This window comes from Plectropomus leopardus, chromosome 17, assembly GCF_008729295.1.
Source record: "Plectropomus leopardus isolate mb chromosome 17, YSFRI_Pleo_2.0, whole genome shotgun sequence".
Classification (NCBI taxonomy): Eukaryota; Metazoa; Chordata; class Actinopteri; order Perciformes; family Serranidae; genus Plectropomus; species Plectropomus leopardus.
Window position 1 is genome coordinate 13014431 of NC_056479.1, and position 27697 is coordinate 13042127.

Here is a 27697-nt window from a genome sequence, read left to right on the forward strand (position 1 = left end):
GGTTATAACATGAATACTAAGCACAAACACGGAGATTGAATGTTTTTGTAAATGATCAGGAGAAGCTGTTTCACTGAGACTGCAGCAGGCAAACTCTTACAAGATGTTTGCAAGTTCAAAGTGGAAATAAATGGCACTTTTAAAAAAAAGCCACAAATGCCCTCACCAGGCAGTTGTTGAACTCTTTAGGAGGGGAACTCTGCATTTATGGTTCAATGTGTTAACTGAGGCCTGGTTGTTCAATAAATGAAATTCAAATTTGTTTTCCCAATTTGGCCGATTTACATTCCTTTCCTTACACTTTTTTAAATTTTTTGCGAGTCCTCCGTAAAAATATCATAAATATCAGCTTGGATCTCTTTATATGGTGATCTGCTCCAGGCACTCTACTTCAAGTGTGTACATTATGTAGCCTACACTGCTACATGTAGCAACATGCTAATGTCAGGGAAACATTTAATGGTTGCCAATGTTTTTAAGTTCTCCCTGATTTCAGATCATATTTCTGCTGGAATATGTACAATTATTAAGACTTTTGTTTTAAAGCTTTTTAATGGTGATTTTTCATGATAGTATTTTATGTTACAGTCGTTCCTTCGTTGTACACTGCTACATGTAACGACATGTAAACATCAAGGAAAAATGTTATCTTGTTTTTGCATCATATTTCTGCTGTAACATGTCCGCTTGTGAAAAGCTTTTTTGGTGATTTTTTACGGTAGAAAAATCATTTAGCAAATGAGCTTTCAGGTTTGTCTCATTGTTAACAGGAGTGTGTTTATCCTGGAGCCTGCTGTTCAGAGTTGGCTGCTTGTGTGCTTGTTTTCATCCCACAGAACTCAACAACTTGTGTTTTCATTATGTCTACTGCACAGTTATTTGTTCTTATTATATTTGACAACTGTTAAACAGTCAGAGAAGAGTTGTGCAAAACGTAGAGGCGAACGTGTCTAAATGAGCACATACACACACATCTTTACAGGTGACTTTTCACGCACTAAGCTCCTGTCCATCTCACTGATTGAAATTTCAGAAGCCAAAGATGTTGCAACTTGTCCCGGGTAGGCAGAGAGAGGAAAACTCAGGGGAAACATACCCTATCACTAAAATGTAAGGAACAGAATGTGGTTGGGAAAGTAATGACGAATACAGGGAACGCTGATAATGATAATCCACTGAAAGCTGAATCACAGGTTGGATTTTCACCTCCTTCCTTTAAACCAAGCCCTGCTGTCTGTTTGGAGGTCATGTGACTGGGAAAGGCGGGGGAGCAGATTTGGAGAAGAAGCACAGAAAGCTAAGGTGAGACCACCTCCACTACTCAAGCATTACCTTTAGTCTTCAGGCAACACTTTATACCTGTGTGAGCCTCTCAGACACACACAGCAGCTTCAACAACCAAGTGGACAGATAGTGGACCATCACAGCTGCTCTTTTTTCCCCGGACGTTGGGATGCATTTCACCATTTCATCAGCATCCTTGTAGGAGTCAACCTAGCCTTTTTCAGCAGACTGACGCTTAACATTGGACTTTAAACAGCATGGACATGTTTGGCCCGGGGCAACTGGTATCAACTCTCCTGCCTGCGGTTTTCCATTCACCTGCAGCTCACTTTTTCCCTGCCTTCCCAACCAGACTGACCTCCCATCCTCAGATTCTGATCCCGGGACCCTTTATCAGCTATGAATCTTTGAGGAATTATCTGCAACCAGAGCCACGAAAAGAAGCCTTTCTTCTAGCCACACAGGCAGCGGGGATGGCACCACTCACAGAGAGCATAGGTGAGTTCAGACTGCAGCTGCTGTGGCCATAAAGGGACCGCTGACACTGGACATGTGCAGATAGTGCACAGCCAAACTGGCACAGTTTGAAAACAGTCTCAAAGACAGTCAGCGGGCACCATCTGATCGCAGTGTAAATGTTTACAAAAGATTGGCTAACAGCTCGTAACTAACAATCAATTATCAAGCAGTGTTAACGTGAGCCTAATGATCGCTGTGCTAATTATCCAATCTAGAGCCATTAGTTCCTTGTCACCCGTTGGCGATTGTGTAATTGGTGCTTGCACTGTGCTTTCCAGATGAACAGAGGCCAGTGAAGCAGCGTCGTGCACGGGCCAACTACAGCAGCTGGCAGCTGGAGGAGCTGGAGAAGGCCTTCGAGACCACCCACTACCCAGACATCTTCATGAGGGAAGCCCTGGCCCTCAGACTGGACCTCATCGAGGCAAGAGTACAGGTAATTGGCACACTGAACTCCTTCTGGAACTGTTCACTTCATACTCATTCAGCTGATATTCATTTTTATACAGTATAGAGATGAAGCTCTTCAGCTGCACAGACTCTTGTACAGGTCCATTATTCCCACGTGTCAAACATTATTTAAATCCACACACATTTCTTAATTCAGTTCTACTTAAAATGTAAGGGAGGTGCATCATTTAACAGTACAATATGCCTCAGAAAAAATATTTCTGGTAATATCAATGCAATATATCTTTAAAATATAGGTTCATATGTGTTAAAGTTATACACAGTTTCCTGAAGAGATTCCTTACCAACATGTCTACACTGTAAGAGATGGGAGTCAAAATATTCGGGGCTTTCTGTGCAAGTTATTTTCGATTAAAGCAGGCCTCTTATAACGAAGTTCTTTTTAGTGTTATATTATAATTGTGTCAGACAAGGATGGATGATGGGAGGAAGGAATACCGCAACCTATAGCTCTGTCAATATCCATAAAGTCATATAAGTTGACTTAATATGTGAGCATGTCCTCAAATTCAGTGCTGAAAGAACTCAGTGTGGAAAAAAGTAATGCTGTGTTCACATGCTACTCTGATGGTCCCATTTCCAAAGTTGTCTTTTGGACGAGTGTGTTCATGAGATTTTAAGTTGTAATGAGGAAACAACGCAGATGCTACAAAGGTGTTGTATTTTATTGATCAGAGCTTTTAAAAAACACATTGATAGCTGTCTTTTCAGCAACACACTCCATAAAATAGCAAAAACTGTATATGTATTATGTGAATTAAATTAAAGTTTCTTAGCATCAACCAAACATGCTTACTTTAATCCAACACATCTCGACATATGTGACGTCAGCAAGTCGTGTACCAGACGTTTTGCTGACTCTCCAAGTTTTTGTTGTTACACTGTTACAAATCTAGTTGTTTATTTACACTTCCTTATCCTTTACATTTCTATTTTCCTTCATTTGTTTTCAGGTTTGGTTTCAAAACCGCCGTGCCAAGATGAGGCGACAGCTGAAACTCCAGGGCCAGCTCGCAGGGCCTTATGTAAAAAGAGACAATGATGAAACATCCGAGAAAGCAAGCAGGAGTTTAAAACAGCCGACAGAAAGTTCTGATGGCGAGCACTGGGAGAGGCGACAGGAAGGAGAGAACTATCCATGGACAAAAGCTGTGAGTGCTGCGCTGAGCGTGTGTATGCAGCCTGTGACCCAGAGGTCGGGGAAGTGGGAGAGGCTGGAGGGGCCGAGCTCAGAGGAGCTCCGCTCCTGCAGCATTGCCAAGCTAAGGGCCAAAGCCAGGGAGCACGAGGCCGAGATCCACGGCACTGTAAACATGTCAGGAGGTGACACACAATCACAAAGACAGGAAGATGATGCCATGCACAGTGATAAATAGTTTTCCGTTTTCCTGTTTGTACAGATAATAATGATAATAATAAACAGCATAGACATTATTGCAAGAACATACTTTTCAAGAACAACCTTTTTGGGCTGAGGTGGTTCATTCTTTAGCCTTCACGGATTTCTTGCAGTATACAGTGTTATAGTAATCTTCTACATGATTTTTAAAATACATTTCTAAACATGTAATTATATTTCAAAACTGAAATATTATCTTGGTACATTCCTTTGATGACATTTTCTGGACATCTTTATTTAAGTAGAACTTTTAAACTTATTTTAAATTTGTAATGGTTAACATTTATACAAATGTAAACAGTAAAAACTCTCCGTACATGAAATTTTTCATTCCTTCAAGAAATTGTTGATTATTTCACGTGCATGTGCTGGTTATGTCTCTCTATATTCTGAATGCCCGTTTTCATTCAAGTCATGAATGTGACTGAATGGTATTCATTAATGGTCTGTTACCAGATAATAGAGGCAAATACTGCCCTTTTTATCATATCAGCCTATCAGGACACAGCTGAAATTGGATACAATTAAATTATTTCTAAAAGATTTCACTAATGATGAGTTTATCCCTGACCTCTCGGGTACCCCTCACAGACAGGCAGGATGCAGCCACATGTCCTCATCGGAAACAATTGAAACGGCTGAAAAAAGCCCAAAAAACAATATATGTCACAGAGAACTGTACTGTTTTTTTTTCTGTTTGCGATGATAATCTAAAAAAAGAAAAACAAACTGTAAATCTAAAGAGGAGAAAACTCCAAGGTGTAGATTGTTTAAAGTAATTTAGAATCATGATGACAGTGTTGTAAAGATCTAGACGGGTCTTGGTCACAAGACCACTTTTAGAGGTCTCATCTTGAAATCCACTGCGTTGTTAATTAATTTCAACCTTTCATACTATGTCATTTTTTAAATGACATACTATACTATAAATTTTTAAATGACTTATATGACTTATTATATAATGATATTCTTTATTGATTTTTTCTGAGTATTGTATGGTGTTTATAATGCCTAAAAAATGTCATAGTATAGTATGTCATTCAAAAAAAATATAAAAACGTCAATGCATACTATGTCGTTCAATATGTCGTAAAAACATCACAGTATAGTATGCTGTTAAAAAAGAAAAGTATATATAGTATATCGTCAAAAACAAAATAAAAACATTGTGCTAAATATTACGTCGTCCAAAGGGCATAAAGACGTCATAGTATAGTATGTTGTCCAAAATGGAATAAAAATGTCATATTATAGTATTTCGTCCAAAATGGCATAAAAAGTAATACTATAGCATGCCGTCAAAAATTGTATAAAAAAAAATCATACAATAGTATGACATCCGAAATGGCATTAAAATGTCATACTGTAGTATGTCGTCCAAATTAAAAAGTTATATTATTGTTGGGACCTGGAAACTCCACATGATTTGTTCATTTGGAGTTTCACATGTCCTTTGAGTTCCTTTCTTAAAATGATCACTGTTGTCTTGTTTGTTCCTCAAACAATGAACAGCGATTTTAACTCCCAGAGCGCCTAATGTTCTGACACCTACGAAAGTGTTAAATTCTCCCAGAGACCCATCTTAAACATGGTTGATTTACCACTTGGCCCTCCAGGATGTCACCAAGCCAAGAAGAAGAGCTTCAGCTGATCTTCTGGCTCTTGCATTCAGACCTCTTCTGAGGAAGGTTGCAAGTCTGGAGGACCTGTTTCGCCCTTCCTCCCACGCTCACACCTAAGCTCAGCGGGAGCTGCAGGCTTGTCTCAGCTCAACTCTTCAAGCCCAAAGAGACTTTAGAGGAATGAGGAGAACAGAGCCGAGATAGCACTGAACTGCTTTTTCTGTAAGGACACCAGGACCAGCCAGCCTCCTCCTGTATCCTTGGAACTGCACAGCAAGGATTGACCCGGAACCTCCTTTGCTTCAGCCAGCAACCTAAAGAACTCTTGGCAAGTAACATCTGAGCATAGCATTAGGACATAAGTACAGGCTGAGCAAGACTGTTTATTCTGTCTTTCGTTATATCATGTTTACCATGCATTGACTTAATGCTGTTGAATGAGTAATTGTTGTGATCTGTTTGTAATTAGGTTATCGGTTAGTTTGGGAATTTAGTTAGTTAATGATTCACACAGACACTGTCTTGCATGCGACTAAACATCCTTCTTACTAACCAAGGCACCTTTTTTACATATTAGATTACATACATACACTCACAAATTGGCTCTGAACAGAAGCAGAACTTATGGTTCCTGCCTTTTCTTTGTTCCTTTGTTTGACCATCCACATTGTCAAGAACTTGAATGTGGCATCTTGTTGTAGCTTCTGTTTTCAGTCAATTCACCTCTGCCTCTTGGTGTGTTCACACTCACACCAACACACACACCTTCACTGTCCATCTCTCTCTCTCTCTCTAACAAACACACAAACACACACACACACACACACACACACACACACACACACACACACACACACACACACACACACACACACACACACGCACACACTCTCACACATTTACACATCCAGACATGTATATACTTGTAAATCAGTTGTTAGGATATATTGTGTGATTTGGTTTTATTTTACTTCTTTAATAAATGTAAAATATACTTGCTGTCTGCTTAATATTGTACAAAAGTGACTGAATTGCCAACTAATGTGTCAAGTGCTCCAAATCCTTTAGCCTTTGCTATTAGTGTGGTAATTCTGGTTATGATTTTTAATTCAATTATTAATCAGAGTACCAACCTGATATTTTAGTGTATTTTGAGAATACTTTTATTGACCGGCTATCATTTTTCCCTTTTTGGGAGTGGTGCCCCATGAGGTGAAATAATGCCAATTAAGTCACATTATGTAACATAACTAATAATTATTTAAAATAATTATTAATTATTTCTGATCGCCATTCTCTTAACAATTGGTTACCCTTGCGTGAGGCCTGCTATATAATAGTGCCCCATCACGAAATAGAGTTCCCAACACAAAGTCAAAGTATAGTAAGTCCATGTATGTCCATATGTGTCTCTGCATGCTATTTTATGTGGTTTTATATGGTTTTCAGCTGTTTCTTAAACATGTCATATTTTGACATTTGTGCCATACTACCACATGTAATTTTTTCTTGTTTTTTCAACATGCTATATTCTGGTGTTTTGGGCCACTTTTGCAACATTCTATGCCATGATGTGTCTTGGCATGCTATTTTATGTGGTTTTCAGCTGTTTTTTTTAAGACGTAATTTTTGGACATTTTGTTGTAGAGTTTGGCATTTGTCGTTGTTTTTTTTAACATGTTATATCATGGTGTTTTCAGCTGTTTTTGCAACATTCTATGCCATGTTGTGTCTCAGCATGCTATTTTTATGTAGTTTTATATGGTTTCAGCTGTTTTTTAGACATTTTGTATGCCATTTTTGATCGTTTTTACAACATGGTATATTGTGGTGTTTTTTAATTATTGAAACATTCTATGCAATGATGTGTCTCGGCATACTATTTTAAGTTGTTTTAGTATATAGTGTTGAAAAAACATCCCCAAAAGGTCCCAAAACCCATAAAATAGCATGTTGCTATTTGTAGCATGCTGAAAAATATAAAAAATTGACATATCTAAAAAAACAACTGAAAACCACATAGTATAGCACGTAGAGGCATGTTATAATATACAGTGTTAAAAAAGAATCCTAAAATGGCATAAAAACCCATAAAATAGCATGTTGAAAAAATGGCGAAAAAAGCAAGGCTATAGTATGGCAAAAATGTCAAAATTTGACATGTCCAAAAAACAGCTGAAAACCACTTAGTATAGCACGTAGAGGCATGTTATAGTATACAGTGTTGAAAAAACATTCAAAAACATTATAAAACCCCATAAAATAGCATGTTGAAAAAAACGGAGAAAAAAAAAGCAAGGCTATAGTATGGCAAAAATGTCAAAATTTGACATGTCCAAATAACAGCTGAAAACCACTTAGTATAGCACGTAGAGGCATGTTATAGTATACAGTGTTGAAAAAACATCGAAAAACAGTATAAAACGCCATAAAATAGCATGTTGAAAAAATGGAGGAAAAAAAAGCAAGGCTATAGTATGGCAAAAATGTCAAAATGTGACATGTCCAAAAAACAGCTCAAAACCACTTTATAAAGTACGTAGACGCACGTTATAGTACACAGTGTTGAAAAAACATCCAAAAACGGCAGAAAAACCAAGAAAATAGCATGTTGAAAAAATGGCGAAAAAAGCAAGGCTATAGTATGGCAAAAATGTCAAAATGTGACATGTCCAAAAAACAGCTCAAAACCACTTAATAAAGTATGTAGACACACGTTATAGTACACAGTGTTGAAAAAACATCGAAAAACAGTACAAAACCCCATAAAATAGCATGTTGAAAAAATGGAGGAAAAAAAAGCAAGGCTATAGTATGGCAAAAATGTCAAAATTTGACATGTCCAAAAAACAGCTGAAAACCACTTAGTGTAACACGTATAGGCATGTTATGGTATACAGTGTTGAAAAAACATTCAAAAACAGTATACAACCCCATAAAATAGCATGTTGAAAAAATGGCGAAAAAAGCAAGGCTATAGTATGGCGAAAATGTCAAAATTTGACATGTCCAAAAAACAGCTAAAAAACCATTTAGTATAGCACGTAGAGGCATGTTATCGTATGCAGTGTTGAAAAAACATCCTAAAACGGTATAAAACCCCATAAAATAGCATGTTGAAAAAATGGAGAAAGAAATGCCAGGCTATAGTATTGCAAAAATGTCAAAATTTGACATGTCCAAAAAACCACTGAAAACCATTTAGTACAGGACGTAGAGGCATGTTATCGTACGCAGTGTAGAAAAAACATCCAAAAACGGCAGAAAAACCAAGAAAATAGCATGTTGAAAAATTGATCAAAAAAGCAAGGCTATAGTATTGCAAAAATGTCAAAATTCGACATGTCCAAAAAACAGCTGAAAAACACTCTATAAAGTACGTAGACGCACGTTATAGTACACAGTGTTGAAAAAACATCCAAAAACGGCAGAAAAACCAAGAAAATAGCATGTTGAAAAAATTGTGAAAAAAGCAAGGCTATAGTATGGCAAAAATGTCAAAATCTGACATGTCAAAAAAATAGCTGAAAACCACATAAAACATAAGATAGCATGCCAAGACAGGTCATGGGATAGAATTTTGCAAAAATGGTCCAAATCACCATAATATAGAATTTTTAAAAAACATAATTTTGTTTTAGAACGCCTTCACTACTGACCTTTTGGACCGTTTTTTAACGTCCTATACTATATACTGCTTCAACATGCTGTACTATAACTCTTTTCGACATTTGGAAGCAACTTTTTTGACCATTGTTGGACATGCTATAGTATTGCGTTTTTCGACATAATATTCACTGATTTAAAAACACTTAAAATATTGACTTTTTGGAACATTTTTTCAACATTCCACAATATAAATTTCTTCAACATGCTATACTATGACTTTTTTTTTTACATTCGGAGTGATCGCTTTTTTGACATGCTACAGTATGGCGTTTTTGTCATACTATACTATGTGTCACACCTATGTCTGACGTGAAGGCAACATACCGATAAAACCCTGGATTCTCAAAACAAATGGGAAGGATGGCGAGGACACAGATGTACCAGGTCAGGGTGATTTATTCTTTCAAAATTAAGAAAAAGAGGGGCAATTTACAAGGGCGATCCCTTGTTTGCCTGCGGTAGAGAACATAGAGTTAAACATGAAATACCAAATACCAGCATTTTACTAACACAAATGAGCTAATAATAAAATAAACAATAATTTCCAAATCAAAACAAACAGCATATGTCAATCGTGATTGCAGGTAAAAATTGGGATTACATCACCTTTAAAGCAGGCTTTCACTGGTTCCTCACAGCGTATCAGTATGTCAGCAGAGCAGAGTGGATCTGAGGCACTGGATCAAACCTCACCTTTGTACTCTCCCTTCACACCTCCTATGCTTGGCCTGCTTCGCATAAACCATAATAGTCGCATTTTGTTTTTAGACTTACTTTTCTGACGTTAGTTTGGGTTCTTCCCCTTGTTACAACAATTAACTTTAACATGTCACATTTAAATTCTGTTGTATTGGCAACAAAACTGAGTGGTGACGATTATTTTCCATTTTTAACACAATAAAAATGACTTTTCCACTTGGTTCCTTCCTCTTCAGTACAGGTGTGAACAATCATTCTCTCCCACTTGCCTCCTCCTCAGAGCAGGTGTGGGCAGTCAGTCTCTGAAATGAGTATTTAGTCAGGAAAAGTCTGGCACATGGCTTCTTTGTAAGCCAGAGGGTGAGTGTTAAACTAAGCAGAGAGGGGTTGACCTTTAGCTCATTAGGTAGAGCGTGCCTCATATGACTGAGGTTTTTGCAGTGGCTTAGGTTCGAGTCCGGTCTTTGGCCCTTTGGCCACATGCTATACTATGACTCTTTTGGAAATTTGGAAACACAAATTTTTCAACCATTTTTCAATATACTTTAGTATGGTGTTTTTCGACATGCTATACTATGACTGTTGTCAGAGGTTTGGAGTGGTGAGACAGTCCTCCACCAGTGCAGTGTAACGCTGCCCCCTTCTGGGCATGAAGATGTCCTCAGACATGTTGGATGAGACTGATTTTTCAGAGGAGACAACATACAATATGTACAATATGTGTTCTAATTACCTAACTCATGAATACTGGTGCCTTGCTTTTTTACTGGTGGATCCTGTTGTCCTGACAATTACTACACAGTTTCTGTGTTACAGTGAATGAGGTCAGTGTGGATTGCATTTTAAAGACTCAAGTTCATCTCTAGTCTCAACTCACTGATGAGGTCACTGGGTCAAGCTAATTTTCAAAATGGGTCAGAGAAAGATAGTATTTTTTTTAGGTGACATTCTCCAGCAAACTTTGAGTATAATATTTCATAATCAGTTTACTTTGTAAAAGTTGTTGAGAAATCAAGTTAAACATTTTCCCTAAAACATGATGGGACACCATAATATAGGCTACTGAATTCTTACATGACCATAGTTGGCCTTAATTAGTCTCCAATTAGGCCCCACACAAAGACAACTGAAGTGAAAAAAATGTATGCCATAGATTCTGTTGTTGTTTCTCATAGTGCACACCGACCCCCACATGCTGGCAGAAATAACAAGTATTCTATTTAATTACTTCAGAAACCCTAGTATCTTCATTTTTACTCCAACTCTGAAACCCCCAGCAACTTCAACGGCACCAAGAAATTAATTTCGGGAGGCATTCAATTTTATGTCCATATAATCTATAAAGAAATATTAGCTAGAAAAGATTGCAATGGACCTTTTGCATGCATTACATAAAGCAGAGTGACATACTTTATCATAAAAAAATAAGAAAATACAGAGGCTCTTGGGGGGGCACTAAGGACATAGATTTTTCTTTTTACAGTACGAAAACTAATGCTATATCAAAAAAGGCAAAACAACAAACAAACACAAACACAGCTGGAAATGACTTGAAAAAAAAATCTTTAAAAATGTGTCTATGTGAAATTGCTGCCTAAGTCAAGTTTTTATTTAAAGGTCCAGAGTGTAGGATTTAGGAGCATCTATTGGTAGAAATTGTACAATATTCAAAGGGATCCTCTTTCACATAGTCTGCCCTGTTGTTGACAAATAAAACAGTGACTATGGACAGGGTCATTTGCACTTTTACGTTGTCCATCGTAGTTCTCCAGTATGCTTGGCACTTGTGAGTAGTTTCAGTTCTGCAATCTCATCAATAACATTTTTCATGTATTTGTTATACAACAAATACATAAAAAATGACCACTAAGTTCAGAGTGATCTGATTTTGTAGGCGATTTTTTCACCTATGGGGTAAGTCAATACATTGATCAATTTTTGCTGTCTTCTGCTGTATAAAATATTGTGTTATGACAATCCATTTCATGAAGGGGGCATTTTACAATAATAAAACAACAAGAACAACAATAACAACAACAAAAAACAAACAAACATGATACTAATTTGTTGTAGTTGGTTGTCATATCTTCGCACCCTCCCTCCTTACGCACCCTGCCTTTAGTGTACTATATATATAGTATATATATACTCTAATAAGTAAGTCCTATTGTTAAAAACTCGTTAGAAAAAAAAAGTTTTTCAAATATATCGACATGACTAAATAATAATACTTCAGTACTGTTTTGTAAATTGTAGATTTGCTTTCTGTAATGACTGCTGCATTAAAAAGGAAAGCAGCTAGTGGTTAAAGTCACTGATATTTTTTATTTGGGCATCTGAGAAAACTCTGCATTAATTAAGTTCGCAAATTGCAAAGAAATGCATGTATGCATTATGGACACCGGTGAAACTATTTCCCTTTCTGTCCGGGTGTTATTCAATTGTTACATCGCTGAATCAGCAGTCGATGTCAATTAGTGTAATAAACGGAGAGACGCACACCAGCAGCTCGTCCCACCGCCCGCCTGTCAGGTAAGCGAAGGAAACAGGACGCAGCTGCAGCGCCGCAGTTCACGGCCAAACCCTGAACACAGACACTTTGTTTTTATCACTCTTTCCTCAGACTCCTCCACGCTCAAACCTCAGCCTGTTGCACACTTTGTCTGGAGGCTGCTGAGTGCACAGCGCTAGGAGCATGGCTGCCATCAAGGCTTTGGAGCAGTGGTGTAAAATACAATGTGACGGCTACCGAGATGTGGCCATTACCAACATGACGACCTCTTTCAAGAACGGACTGGCTTTCTGCGCGCTCATACACAAGTACAGACCGGACCTGATGTGAGTATTTAACAAGTGGTTCAAATGTAAATTGCGATGAGGTTCAGTTGAGGAGGCGACTTATGTCCAGTCCTTGGGCAGCCTGCACACATTAAAATAACTTATTGTAGCTTTCGGTTTATATGTATCTTTTTGTACAATGTATTAATCTTAAAGTGGTCTTCTTTTGTAATCTTGATACGTTTTTTTCAGCTGTACTTTTAGTTTAGTTATATGGAAGTCCATTTCTGCCAAGTTAATGAAAAAATAAAATCCCCTCGTTATGATTAAGGTCTTAAAAATAGTGACTTAGTATCACAAAATAATGGTATAGTATCATAAAATTATGACTGTGTATGAAAGTAGTGAGAATGCATGTGAGAATATTAAGAAACAATATAGACTCATTGTTTTGCTACAGTTTCCAATTACTTTAAACGTTTGTATTGAGAAAGTAACTTAACTCATTGTTACCAGAAAGTTCTCATTATTTTGAGCTACTGACTCATTATTTTGTGAAAGTTTCTCACTTTTTTAAACACTTACTCAGTATCAGAAAGTTCCTTATTAGTTTTAGAACTCATTTTCAGAAAGTATGTCATTATTTTGAGATACTAACTCATTATTTTTGATAAAGTTTCTCATCATAATGACAATAGAATGACATTTTTTTTCCATCACACTGGTGGGAATGGGCTTCCATGTAGTGAGGGGTGTTAGTTGTGCTCTTACAAATGCTATTTCAAATTACATCTATCATGTAAGATATATTCCATTATCCTATATATATCCTTGATATATTTTAAATCTTCAGAGCCCAAGTTGGAAGAGGTTTATTTCCGCCCGCATGTCTAACTTCTTTCTCTGTCCATTGTATTTCTGTTTTCCCAGAGACTATGACTCACTCAGAGAGGAGGATGTGTTTGAGAACAACAGACTGGTGAGATGTCAAGCTGTTGAACCTTTTGTCACATTGAGTGGAATAGAGTTCATACTCGTGCTGTAAAATCTGATGCAGCACAAAACATCCACTTAATTAACCCCTTACACATGATGGCACATCCAGAGATACACCAGAGAGTGTTTGTTCTTGACTCGGTATTTAACAGATTGTTTAAATATTTAGCTATTTCAACATTTTAACAGCAGAGCACTTTAAGAAGAATTTTTGTAGCAGTTTTCAGGATTCCTATCAAACTTTCTGAATCTGTACTCAGCTTCTGTCCACTTGACCTAATTTATTTTGTTAACCTCAACATGACCTAAGCAGCACAGCTGGGGCTTCTCCATTATTTAGTCCTCGTCCATTTTACCAGCTTCCTCTGAGGGTTACAGGCCCTGCAGAGTGCTACAGTATGCACTCTATACGACTTCCTTGTTGTCTTGGATGATGCTGGCAGTGTCAGCAACAAACCTGAGCTCAGGGGAGAGGCTCTCCAGGCTATTCATTTTAAATGAGGCTTGCTATCCTCTGCCACTCAATCCTCATCATGACAGTTCACTTGAAGCCACAGTTGTTGTATAATACTTGGGTGTTACACAAGAAGAAAAACTTTAAAACAGATTTTTGGCCACAGAATAGTGTCTTTTATCAGGTTTTAGTTTTAATAAACTGCTGAAGATGCTCCCTGTACTGAAACATGAGCACATGGATGGCATGTAATTCACACCCTTCTATTTTTCATGAATAGTGTCATGTTTCTTCTTGCAGGTTTTTTTTCTAGACTTGTTAAATAAGAAATTGTGTGTGTTTGTGGGAAAACCAGCAAAACAGATCCTCACATTCTTTATCTTTTGTGCTTGTCTTTTATATTAGCAGACGTGGTATTCAGTAAGGCTTTGCTTTAAATTTAATGAGCATGTCCAGGCTGATCCTAAACAATGCCTCGATATCCTGCTCCCTCCATCCCCTTTCTTATCCCTACAAGCTCACAGGAAGTGTGCTATTCATTATACAGACTCTCTGGGCCAAGCCACAGAATACTGCAAGTCTATTTAAAGTAGACTATATTGTCTCACATTTTTACACATGGTGTAATTGTAGGAGCTGACATTGCTGTGCCCAGTGAATACTGTGTTTTTATGGGGCAAAAATGCTTAAGATGCATTTACTTTGTGCATCATACACTACCATTAAATTTTGGCAGGAGTGAAGGGCTGTTTGTTAAACTGTGACATTTTTTCTTTATTTTTCTTAAGGCTTTTCAAGTCGCAGAAGAGAAGTTGGGGATTCCAGCATTGTTGGATGCAGAAGACATGGTGGCTTTAAGAATCCCAGACAGGCTGAGCATTCTTACCTATGTCTCCCAGTACTACAACTACTTCAAAGCACAGCCTCCCAGTGAGAATACAGCTGCTTCAGATATCCTTAGCAACTCTTTAGGGTTCATTCTTCAACTATGGTCTAATTCTGTCTCGAGACTTTGAGAAAATCTGTTACATGTTTAGAAAAATGGAGTGATACAATATTTTCAGCAATATTATACATTTCCATATTCCTTTTAATAATAATAAAGTCATGGGAATGACGGGTGCAGAAAAAACATTTTCACATAAAAAAATAAATAAATAATGTCATGTTAGCTTGCTATAATGTCTAGTACACAGCATAAATGCTGTTTTCGTATTACAACAAATCGGCCTTTCGTGTGACTATGGCTGTGTTTACCAAACGTACAAATTCTAAAAAAAAAAAAAATAAAAACAAAAATCCTGAATTAAGATTTTTTTTAAGATTGATGGAAATGCCAGTAACTTCAAGGAGCAAGTGCTTTTTTTGTTTGTTTTTTTTTGCGACAAAATACATAAAATATGAATATATCTTATAACACGTGATGCATTTCATTAAAATAGGTATTTATGTGTCATTGGTATTGTAAGTTAATATTAGATATATAATAAATGCAAAATTAAGCAGGGTTGATTGTCTAAAATTGGCCTCAGGGACAAATTAAATTTAGAAAATAACACCCATAAAACGCCACTTTTTTGGATATAATGAAAATATTGACTAATCTGTCATTTAATTTTTATGTGTTATTTTTTCTGTCCAATAGGACAAAAGTGAAAAAACAAAGAATATCTTTTTTTCCTCCTCAAAAATCACAATAGCTAAAGACTCACTTGTAGATACGTTTAACATGTTCATCCCTGTAAAAAAAAGTATACTTTCCTCAATTCAGGGTATTTTCTTACAGATTTCCTACATAGTCTGAGGTTAAAGTAAATGCTTTCTCTCCTGTGCTTCTCTTTTCCTCAGTGGGAGGTGTGAAAAGGCCAGCAGAGGGCTCCAAGGAGGAGCCATCGGAGAAGAAAAATCTCCCAGTAGTTGCCAAGACCTTTTTGTCTAAAACCGCAACTGAAAATCGTTTACCTTCTAGTCAGACCTCACCCAAGCTGGCCAGAGCTGCTGGTCAGGTCGGTACTCAGGTCAGAATACATAATCAAAAATGTGAAATTATAGTTGTGTACACAATTCAACTTGTTGCATACAAATACTTTTTTTAATTATTATGTCTAAGAAAAAGGAATTTATTTATTTTAATTGGATAAGTTACATGTTACAACAGTTTTGCGTAGAACATTAACTCAGTTTTAGTTTTCTTCCACAGAAGGTGGTTCTGGCAGAAAACACCAACAAAAATGGAACTCTCAATAGCAAATGTGTTGCATGTAAGAGTCATGTTCATCTCGTTCAGCGGCACTTTGTGGAAGGCAAGCTCTATCACAGAAGCTGCCTCAAGTAAGTATTTTATCTATATTCATCGATACTTTCCTATCATTTTCTCTGAGAATAATTTCACATTAAGAAACTTCCACTAGATGCAGTGAATGCTCCAGCGTGCTTCATGCAGGAGGCTACAAACCTGGAAAGAATCCAGACACTTTTATCTGTAACGCCCACCAGAACAATTGCAAACCTTCCTCCTCCGAGGCTGCGATCAAAAACGGACCCGCCAGTTCAGCTGGGCAATTAAATAGTGCTGGCCAGACCCAGCCTGCACCACGCCCCTTTTCAGTGCTGTCAGCCCCACTGAATATTGTCCTGAAGCCAGTTAGTCCTACTCCACCTTCCAAGTCCTGGACAGCCTCAGCCCAAAAGACGCAGACGGCCCGGCAGAGGTTTTTCCAGGCTGCAGCGCCAATCACAGAGTCCTCAACAGGCAACAGGAAGTCCACAGAGCCATCAAGTGTTTTAGGAAGGCCAAAGGTCCAACTGAGCCCTGATGATGAGAAGAGCAAAGCCAGGACAACCATTGGAACGAAATTGGCAGAGGAAAACTGCAACAATAACAACAAACGTCAATTCACCATCAGAACAGCAGAGAGACGGTGGGTACTTCATGTCCTTTAACACCACTGCCTGTATGGTTTTGTAATGACTTAAGTTATTAAGGCTGATGGTGAGGGTTTCCTCTCTCTGCAGGTTTGGAGATGAGCCAATTTCAGCTGGCAGCCCCGGTTTGAGAAAAGATAAATGCAGCCAAGGCCCAGCAGGAAACAGGGCAGGACAACCCTCCACCAGCCAGACAAACAATAAGGAATCGCCATGTCTGAAGGCCATCAACAAAGACAACACAAGGCCAACAACTGTACACACAACCGCCGAAGGCAAGTTGTATTCATTTCAGTGTTTCTCGATCCATTATTTGACATCTAGCCAACACCTCCCCCCTCCAATTTTGTCTGTCTGTCTCAGAACGCATTCATAGAAAACAAAGCCCCTTTTGTCATTTCTGCCCTATTTATACACAGCAAGTGCATTTAGCATGATGTTAGCGCAATGCTGGATACTGACATTTTTAATTTCTCTCTCACACTTTTAATAAACTTTCATAGTTGAACTGTCATTCTCTTTGGATGGATGTGCATGCATGGGTACAGCAGCCTGACAGTTGGTAGCTTTGTAGACAGAAACACAATTACTGTTGGTTTTTGATAGAAATGGTCATCAAAATATAATCTTTTAGAGAAGTCTCCCCATCATGGAAAGTAATTATGTTGCCTGTTAATATGGACCACATATTGACCATGGATATTAGTGAAATCAAGATCACCTCTTGTCAAATTTTATTGAGTTTGTGCGCTTATCTGTTTGATATGCACAGCTTAGAGCAGCACTTGGATCTTTAATACAGATGTGCACGTGAAGATCAGTTACTTCAGTGCACTGTTGTGAGATCAGATAATAAATTTTAAACATTTTTTGTGACTTTCTTTCTATGAAATACTATAGTATGAGATTTTTTGTGACTTTTTTATGACATACAATACTATAGCATTTTTATGACCTTTAAAATTAAAGTATTATATGATGACATTTTGTATGACATAATATACTATGAATTTTTTAAATGAATTTTCAAATAAAATACTATAGTATGAGATTTTTTGTGACTTTTTTATGACAAACTATACTATGACATATTTATGACCTGTTTAAAGACATACTATAATAAGACATTTTTAATGAATTAAAAAGAAATACTATACTATGACATTTTTTTATGATGTACTATACTATGACATTTTTTAGAATATTTTTCTATGACGTACTATACTATGACATTTTTCATGACTATTAATGATAACTATACTAAATCAATTTTATGACTTTGATGACATACTATGCCATGACAATTTCTGTGACTTTTACTTAATAACATACATTGACATTTGCCTTATTATGATAAACTATACTATGGCATTTTTTATGATTCTAAAAAAAATTTTTACATTACATTATTTATGATTTTTTTATGATGCACTATACTATGAAATTTTTCATGACTTTATGACATATTGTACTGTGACTGTTATGACTTTTTTGACACAAACTTTTTGTGACATATACTATGACATTTTTTTTGACTACTAATATACTATATACTACAAATATACTAAGTACATTTTTTTTTATACTATATACTTTTTTTTATATATATATATATATATTATATATATATACATATATATATATATATATGATATATTTTATGACTTTTTTCTGATATACTTTTCTATGACATTTTCTGACTTTTTCATGACCCCAGTATATATGAAAATTACTGCCTAGCTTTGAAAAACAGTCCTTGTGATAATGTCTCCCTGGTTTTAAAATCAAGTATGGTTTCAACAGTTATTCATGTGATTCATGTGATAAAGTAGTGATAAGCTTTCCTTTGCCATCATGCTTTTATACTCATACGTTATGTTTTCAGTCTTCTCTGATGTAATCATTTGTCTGCAGATCCAGTCTGGGGGCAACTGGAGCTCAAACCTGTGAAAACTGAGCTAGGTTTAAAGTAAGTATCCTCAATCATCTTAATATTCACTTTTACCTCATAACTCACTTAGGCGGGAGTGAGAATGTCACACAGGTGGACAAAAATGGCTTAAAGGATTTTTCTTTCAACACCCCTGACCATTTAGCTTATTCACTCTGCAGAATGCAGAATCACCGAACTTGGTCCATCACCGTTAATGTTGACTCACTGAGAGTGCAGGAGTTAGCTCTGTCCTCCATCATAATAAGCCTTGACAAGTGCCTGGCCTGAACTTTTCCTACTCTAACCTCTCTTATTTCAAATACCTGTTGTGATTCCTCCATTTCATCTTTTATCAAAATGAAAAGGTGAGACCTTTTCTTATAGTTTTATTCTTTATGTTCAGCCTATGGTGTACATTGTGTACTTAAACACCTTTTATAAATGGTAACATCTAAAGGCTCACTTCATTGTGTCTTTTTAACAGAGATCCTGTAGCTGAACCCTTTACTGAGCAACATAAGCCAGGATTCATGTCTACGACTTCATCTAATGTCCCCATCAGTACAACAAGGCCTCCCTCGGCTCCAGCATCTGCAGCACCTCCGGTTAGCGCTGCTCTGTTTGATCCGGCACACTTGAGGCAAGTGTCTCCCCAGAAACCTCAGCTTGATTCTGGAAACCTTGGTGAGTCCCTACGGTACATTATAATAAGAGACATCTGTCTACCTGCTTAGTCAATTTGTAGTCTGAGTGTCCATGTTCAGAATTTTCTGTAATGCTATTTGTCAATAATGAGCTTGTGGCATAGAACATAGTGCATAGAACATTTTTTTTTTTAACTTGTCTAGGCAGTTCCCATGCATAAAATTAAGTGACTATCTCTACATGTCTGTTTTAAATAGACTATTTGCAAATTTAAGTCCAATATACCCTTTTTTTAGCACTGTTTTTGCATTTGATCTTTTTATCATATTGATTATGGCTGCTTAATGCCTTAAGTTAACCATACTCAACATATTAGCTAAGCTTGTTAGTATACTAACAAACAGTTTAGGTTGATGATGTCTTTAGTTTTGGAAGTATTTGATCATAATCCAAAGTATTCAGGCTGTTCTCATTTACTATTTGCACTGATACCCAATAAAGTAATGCACAATAATCTGTAAATATTCCACATAATCATGAGTCAGGAGGCTGTGATCATCTGACTTACGAGCTGCAGGCTTTCCTCCGTCATATGATGTGTGCGAGGAGGAACTCAGGTTACATAGTATGAAGAACAACAAGGTCTGCATAGGGAGGCAGTAGGGGTTGATGAATGGGTCAGACAAACAGGACTTTGAACCAGACGACTGTTATTTGTGTCCCATCTGAAAAAAACAAAAAACAAAAAAATATTGATTTATTTCAAGTTACATACATCACATCACAAACCTTGATTCTTTTCCTAAACCTAAACTAACAAGTAGGGGCGCTAATTTGTAAGAGATAATATTAGCTGTTGTATGTGGACACGTTAAAGTCTTAGACAAATAAAGTAATGATGACCTGATTATGGTGCAAGAGGAAAAGTCAGAGGACCTTAAAAGTGATAACAATCCATCCTCAGGGGGACATGAATGTCTGTACCCAATTTCACGGCAACTGATTCAGTAGTTTGACTCTTCAGACAAAACTAAAAATGTCAACCTCATGGTGGTGCCAGAGGAAAAGTCAGAGGATCTCCAAAGCCATTTTGCCTCACCTTCTGGGGACTATGAATGAACAATGTGGTGGACCAAGGGATTATCTGTGGGTCTGAAAAGTGGAAGTCAATGTGGTAATAACTTAAACCTGCATTCCTTCAAATGGCCCGCAGGGGGGCAGTTTTACTGGTTACAAAAAAAACTCTAATTGTATAGAAGTCTATGAGAAAGTGACCCTACTTCTCACTTAATTTATTACCTCAGTAAAGATTTTCCTAATGAGTTTACAGTTTTGTCTTCTTCAATACAGCATGATTTTTTGTAAATTATGTTTATAGTTTAGAGTGAAATGGAAGATAAAGCAGTGTATGCTTTAGGATGTGGCTACCTTGTGATTGACAAGTTGCTACTATATTGGTGTCCTTGGGTTCTCAGTCAGAGTCGCTCTCGGCTCCTCCACATCAAAAACCTCTGGCTCCAAAAAACCAAGATGGCGACGGCCACAATGCCGAACTTAAGGCTTTAAAAAGGTAGAGCAAAGTGGCTACATCTACGTAAACTATACAGTCAATTTGCTTGACTGACTCACAGATGTTCCAACATTTCCGTACCTTTACACCACTACACCACAAGCATGGCTAAAAACAATGCTGAGTTTTTAGAACCCTTCATATGTTTTTCAGTGTTCTGCTGAAACAGAAAAAGGCATTAACAGATCAAACTCCCTACAGATCTCCAGCATGTAAACCTTCCTGCCTTCCCGTCCTTATTTTAGGTTTTAAACATGGGAGTCACTCGCCTGTGAAATCCCCAACCAGACGGCCAGCTGTGGAATCTATTAGCTCTTCGACGAGTGCTCCAGCCAATCACAGAAATTCGTCAGGTTGGTTCTCGGCTTTTTAAAAATGTCATCATCAAAGCCACATGTACACAACCTCAGCCATCTTGTTGATTTCATATGAGCAGTCATTTTTCACTGGAAAAAAATCAGGTGAAGTCATATGTGACAATGCTTTTCTGAAAAGCTGCCATGAAAGGACTATCTAATCCTATTTTATCTACCTCTTAGGTGCTAAAAAGGGAAAGTATTTGTCACCCACCAACGCCTCCAGGACTGAAATGAGGTCACCCTCTGTAAGTTCCCTCCATTAAGTCTCTTAAGAGATTAATTAACAGCTCTACAAATATGCTTTCATTATATTCCCAGTAAAAAATGGACGACCTTCTTTACATTTAAGCGTCCAAAGTCGGAATTTTCAAATTAAAGTTATCTACACTCTTAAGTTCTTTTTGTTTTATATCAGGTGAAGTCTTATCATATTCCAGTGGAGCAGATTGAGAGGGAACTGAATGATATTGAGACAAACGTGGCTCAGTTGGAGAAGGAGGGTGTGGAGCTGGAAAAGAAACTCCGAAGCTGTGAGGAAGGTACTTTAGTCCCGTCACTCTTCCTTCCTCTCCCCCCCTTGCTTCCTTTTCCTTGTTTAGACACAAAATCGAAGCCAAAAACAAGCCGTGCAATTTTGAAAATAAACACTCTCTCAAAATCAGTTATTTAGGGGCGGTATGTGTCAATGCAGTGGTCAGTTTTGCTCTCTTGCAGTGAATAACCTGACTGATATTTTATTGTATTTGTGCAAACTCCTAAATCCCACTGCTACTTCAGGGAGAGCATCTCTGGTGCAGAGTTGCATCCTGGTTGCTTCACATGGGACACACACACATTCACTCGACCTCAGCTGGGGCTGGTGTGTCTGTGTGTTTGTGTGTGTGTGTTCGGGGGGGATTTTCCTGCCATTTCTATTACTGTTTCTGCAGCCAAATGAGGTGAGAGGCACAGACAGCCCACAGGGATGTTGCTTCTCTTTTTGAGGTAGTGGGAGTAGGGGGCCTGATTGCTTTGCTCAAGGTCAACATGACTTGGGTATAGTAATATATATTCTGGTCGATTACGTACACCCCCCCACCTTCAACCTACCTGCCACCCAGGAAGTCTGAGCGTGGAATCGCTTGCCCGGAATTTGACATCAATTGCACACCACCTACGAGATCATCTACTTCTCAACTTGTCGTGTAAAAACTAAACCTTGGTACTCAAGTTTAGGATAACATCACATTTGTTCTGGTGATAAAAGGATGTAGACTGTCTTACCCTAAACGCTGTCCCGATTAGTCGTTATTATAAATGTGGCTTTGGTGTGTGTTTTAAAGGATTAATTGGCATTGGCAAATATTCACTGAAAAAAATCTATTGATCCACCTACTCTCGTATTTTAGTCTGACTTAGAAAAGCAGAAAATGCAAGAGTGTTGCTGTGTATATCAAAATACTGAGGTGGAGCAGAAGAGTCTCTTCCCCATGAATATCACTTTAGGAGAATATTTAAACAGCCTTTAACATTTTATATAATATATTAATTATTGCTCTTTGGGTGAAAAAATCAATTAAATCCAGTCCCTATTGGATTTTTGCTAAGTCATCATCAAATAAGGGATGAAGACAAACCTGTGCTTCATCATGTATTCCCCTTTTATTACTCTTCATCCCCTGCGTGTTAAAGCTTGCATATTAAGATGAAACCTGCAACTGTTAATTGGCTAATCAATTAGTTGTCAGCTATTAAATTAATCCCCAACTAATAAGATGAATCTATTGATAGGTCTGAGTAAAATATACAGAAAAAAATAAGTAAATATAATCTGACTCTAGTTACTAAAATTTGAATATTTTCTGGTTTAATGGTATATATATCGGTTATGGACTTAAAAAAAACCTTCTGAGGTCGTCATTCTGGACTTTGCAAAAAACTGATACACATTCTTTTACCACCTTATAGACCAAACAACTAATCCCGTCATTGAGAAAATGACAGATTAATTGCTAATTAAAATAGGCCTAAATAAGACAATGTTTTGGGGCATAGATGAGATATGGTACTATAGATGGGAGTTCTTGGACCTGTGTATTTAGGGCTGTAACTAATGAGAATTTTAACTATTGATTAATCATTTCATGTTTTTTTTTTTTTTTACATAAAAAGTAAGAAAATCATGACAAATGCTCATTATAATTCCCTAAGGTGACATTTAAAATGCATGTTTTGTGTAACCAAAAGTAGAAAATCCAAAGATATTTGGTTTATCTTCATTTGAAACATTTGAAAAACTGGAACCGGAGAATGATTGGTATTTTTTTTAAAAACTGGCTGAAGCAATTATTTTGGTCGACTAATCATTTTATCTTTAATTTTGTATTATAGAAAATAAACTGAATCCAGTGTAAGATAAATAATTCCCCCAAGCTTTCAGTGCGATTAAGGAATGTTATGTTCTTTGCTGCAGTCTGTGCAACAGAAGGGATGACTAATAATGTTGACACAGGACAGCACAGGACACAGGACAGTTTTATTCCTCACTGTTGAACATATGTTTGTTCTGCAGCACACAACAAAAATTCAACACTCATTTCCTTAAATTTAGCTATAGCACTATTGGACAGACATCTACATCAGTAACTTTTGCTGAGTGGTGCAGATCATGTTATAATAAATCAAATGTTACTAATAATGGTCAGACAATGCATTAAGTGTTAAGTATCAGATTTAAGACAATGAACGGATCAGGACTGCGTATTTTTGGCTGCTACAGTTCTTTCAGTGAAGTGTTGACATGGTCCCAGGAGGTGAGTCACCCTCCATCTCAACAATCCAGCAGCCGGCTTCAAATCAGCCAAATATATATTTAAAAAAACCAAACAAACCCTAATGTGTTATTGCCCTTAATTGTATTATTGTGTAACTAATACAGTCACATAGAAACAAAGAAGTGAGCTGGTGAAAATAAAATGAGCTCTGATTCTGGATGAGTGGAGGCTTTTTGATTTGTTAAATTAAATAAAAGGATGTAAAATGTCTGTTTGTTTTCAAACAACAATTAAAATATATAATTTGAATGAAAACAATTAATCTACGGCTTGCTCTTTGACCTCACTCACTGCATTATGATATCAGGAGAGCATGGAGTCCAAACTGTATTTAAATACTGCTGTCTGAACACTGGAATCTCTGAGCTTAATTTGTCCCTGCAGAATTATATTTACTTGAAGTGCAAGTCATAAACATTTAGTTTAGTTGTGTTAAAATGTAGTTTGCTGAAGCAGATAATAAATGCTATTTTTTTTCCCCAGAAATTTCTAGAAGGCTGACAGGCCTTAGAGTTGTTTATTATTTTGTACACTAATTAACCACAGCTGGTTCATGAATGTCCACTAGATATGTTACCATTAGTGCTTCGATATTAGAACTTGACCATTATAAAAGATTATCAAGGGTCACAGATAGTTTCTCAGTGCATTACTAATATTTATGTGTTCTTCAGAGGGGAAGGGAGACATATTGATGGATCCACTGATGGTCGATTGGTTCAACCTGATTCGAAAGAAGCAGATGTACATTAGAAAGGAGTCAGAGCTTGTGTACATGTAAGTTGTTGTACTGTCTATTTAAACATCTGTTTCCATTGTTAGTTCCTGTTGTAACTGGGTTTTTTTTTTAATTTTTATTTTTTATTCCTATACACTTACATAATGCTTGTTATAAACCAAATGTGTTTGCAATTGTAATTGATCAATATTAGTTTGTGGGGTGGGGGGCATAATAAAGCAGATTTATCTTTTTATATAAATGATGCATATGTCAGAGCCAGGACTCAAGAACTGGAGCAGCAGCAGCCAGGTGTGGAGGGGGAACTCCGCAGGCTGCTGGAGAAGCCAGGTGACAGATCACACACACTCTTTTCAACATCAGCTCTGTTAAGGCTCTTCTTGCAACGCTTAAGTTTGTCAACTTGTTATCACAGATCATTTAAAGTCCAGAGCGGAGCACCAGCGGGAGAAGAAGTTGATGCAGAGGCTGATGGAGATTGTGGATGGCAGGAATGCAATAGTGGAGGGTCTGGATGAAGACAGGCTGAGGTAACACGATGCTTTTAGGATCCTTGATTTTAGGATTAATTCTTACAGTGATGGGATCAGTAATGCAGAGCGGTACTAATATAACACCTTGATATGCAAACAAAATGTTTAACTAGAGTTTTATTTTTGATTGATTTCAGGGAAGTGGAGGAGGATCAGCAGTTGAATGAAATGATGCAAAATCTTGGTAAGTATTGCATGAAGTACTTTTTATTTTAGATGAGATACAAATTGGAAAGCATCATTCTAATATGCACTATTTTTTGTGAATAGGGGTAAAGAAAGCCAAAAATAAGAGGAAATCCTCCATCTCAAAACTTTTCAGGCGAAGAAGTAAAAGGCGAGTGGAATAATCTTCAAGGCAATTTTTACTATATTTGCATTATTGTCCTGTATGCATTATCAATACTCATTTTAAAATGTTTTAAGGCTTTTATATTTAAGTACTGCACAGTGTGCTAATGAAAAGACAAATGAAAAGACGTCAAATTAGGGAAGGATAATGGATCAAAACATGTTACATTTGTTCAAAGTTCACCTTCAAATCTTCGTTTGCTGAACATTTCTAGCTCATGATTCAATCTTTGCTTTTTTCACAATTGCTTTAATTTTTTTTTTTCCAAAAGATGAAAATGGTGCTTAATTACTGTTGCAGCTGCAAGCATTTCCCTTATATTGATTAGACCTCAGTAAAGGAGTGTAACAAGGAAAAAGCCATCAATCATGGATATGTTTGTTATGTTAAGATTCTGTATATTTATTGAATGATTGGTATGAGATTTTTAATTAATATTTTTCGCACATCAGCTTGCACTGGGTCAAAAAAATGGATGCTGGGTGTTAAAAACACAAGCTATCATGGTTTTCTTATTACCGAGTGAACACTGGCTGTTCCACATGCAAATATGAATGAGCAGAATAAATGTGTAATCCTTCAACAGTCCTGATCCCAAATGAAATTATTTCAGTATTTTTTCAATAATGGATTTTAACAAATTTCCTATAAGGATATTAGCCGGAGAAAAAAACGCCCTGACAATTAAGTTTGAATGGCTGTGGAGTGTAAAATGGAGAGCCACACATGTTGCAGGCTGCAGATCTTCTCTCACACTGTACTGTAGGTGGCAGCCTGGGTATGCTGTATCACAAGGCAGGAACTTGGAAATCCAATTTGCCACAGTGCGGACAGTTAATTTCTTTGCTAATTTTATAAATGCTGCAAAAATGTTCAGCTGTGCTGATGCAATAATGTTATGTGAAAGAGGATTAGGGTAGAGCAGTAGCTTATGGCCGAGGAAGGCTTATAAACTATAGGTTGTATTGAGCTCTTTATCTTCAAACCGGGTTTAATTAAACATTACTCTTTACTAATATCTGCATCAGAAATGCTCCGCACCTGAGCTATTAAAATGTTCAAACGTTGTGTGGAGTCGGTCATGTGTGAAAATGGCATTCGCAGTGTTTGTAAGGAATGTACTGTAATGTTGCTTTTTAAGTGTTACTGGATGTTCTTGTACTCTATTTATAGTATTTTTAAACTTGAAATCTGTAGTCCAATAAATCCTTTGAAGATTAGCGTGTATGAGAGGTTGAATTATTTACTTAACAACTTCCTTTGGCACACATCTTTCTATTTAAACACATCCTTGAACTTTTTTTTATCACCCCACTTCCCCGTGTTGCAAGCTTCACCAACGACTGTTGATTCAACGACTGCCAAGTTAGACGTCCAAGAAACCAACAATGCTGTGACTCTTGTGCATAAATCGCAGAGCTACATTATGTATGCTTTTAATAAGTTTTTTTTTCTCTTCAGGACAGCATCAAGATAATTCACTGGCATCAATATATCGCAGCTACTTATAAACTACATATCCCTCATTTTGAGATGCATGAAATTGTGATCATGAACTTGGAACACAATCTTTCTAGCTGAGTAGAGTTGGGGATGATATTGGTACAAAATGCCACGCGTGATGTGGGTGACAGTCGAGACTGAATGTGTGATATTAGAGTTAATTAAAGCTTTGCGCCCCATCTACTGCAAATGCTTGCACTTCTGCAATTAAGAATCAAAGGCGAGGGCTTAGTGTCAGGGGGGTGTCTAATACATGGTTTTAACAGGAATGGGACCTGATTTGCCAAGCTCCTAGCGACAAGCATTAACAACAGCCTCAAATTAGAGGGACATTAATATTCATAAGTAAAACAATTCATCCTGTGAATGTGTGATGAAATGGAATCCTCTGAGGTGAGCTCTTGTGTCCAGGCTGCCATCGTTCATTAAAATAT

At 37.1% G+C, this 27697-nt stretch overlaps 2 protein-coding genes across 3 annotated transcripts; both read left to right on the forward strand.

Moving 5' to 3' along the window:
* Positions 1 to 1529: 1529 nt before the first annotated feature.
* Positions 1530 to 3650, forward strand: si:dkey-43p13.5 (homeobox protein unc-4; the record flags this gene model as incomplete). The annotated part of the gene is made up of 3 exons (XM_042504360.1): positions 1530 to 1782; positions 2082 to 2239; positions 3228 to 3650. Coding segments are annotated over 3 exons (834 nt in total), but the record flags the coding sequence as incomplete, so codon positions are not given.
* Positions 3651 to 12300: 8650 nt separating this feature from the next.
* micall2a (mical-like 2a) lies at positions 12301 to 26978 on the forward strand. Of its 2 annotated transcripts, none has more exons than XM_042505808.1 (17): positions 12301 to 12501; positions 13372 to 13420; positions 14680 to 14821; positions 15740 to 15909; positions 16092 to 16222; positions 16303 to 16812; positions 16907 to 17091; positions 18731 to 18785; positions 19234 to 19433; positions 21210 to 21317; positions 21504 to 21568; positions 21739 to 21862; positions 24811 to 24913; positions 25132 to 25205; positions 25291 to 25405; positions 25546 to 25592; positions 25679 to 26978. In XM_042505808.1, the coding sequence occupies exons 1-17, from the start codon at positions 12359 to 12361 to the stop codon at positions 25756 to 25758; spliced, it is 2301 nt and encodes a 766-aa protein (XP_042361742.1). In that variant the 5' UTR covers positions 12301 to 12358; the 3' UTR covers positions 25759 to 26978. The 2 variants fall into 2 exon arrangements, with proteins under 2 accessions (XP_042361742.1, XP_042361743.1); XM_042505809.1 differs by having other exon boundaries at positions 15740 to 15897.
* The last annotated feature ends 719 nt before the right edge of the window (positions 26979 to 27697 follow it).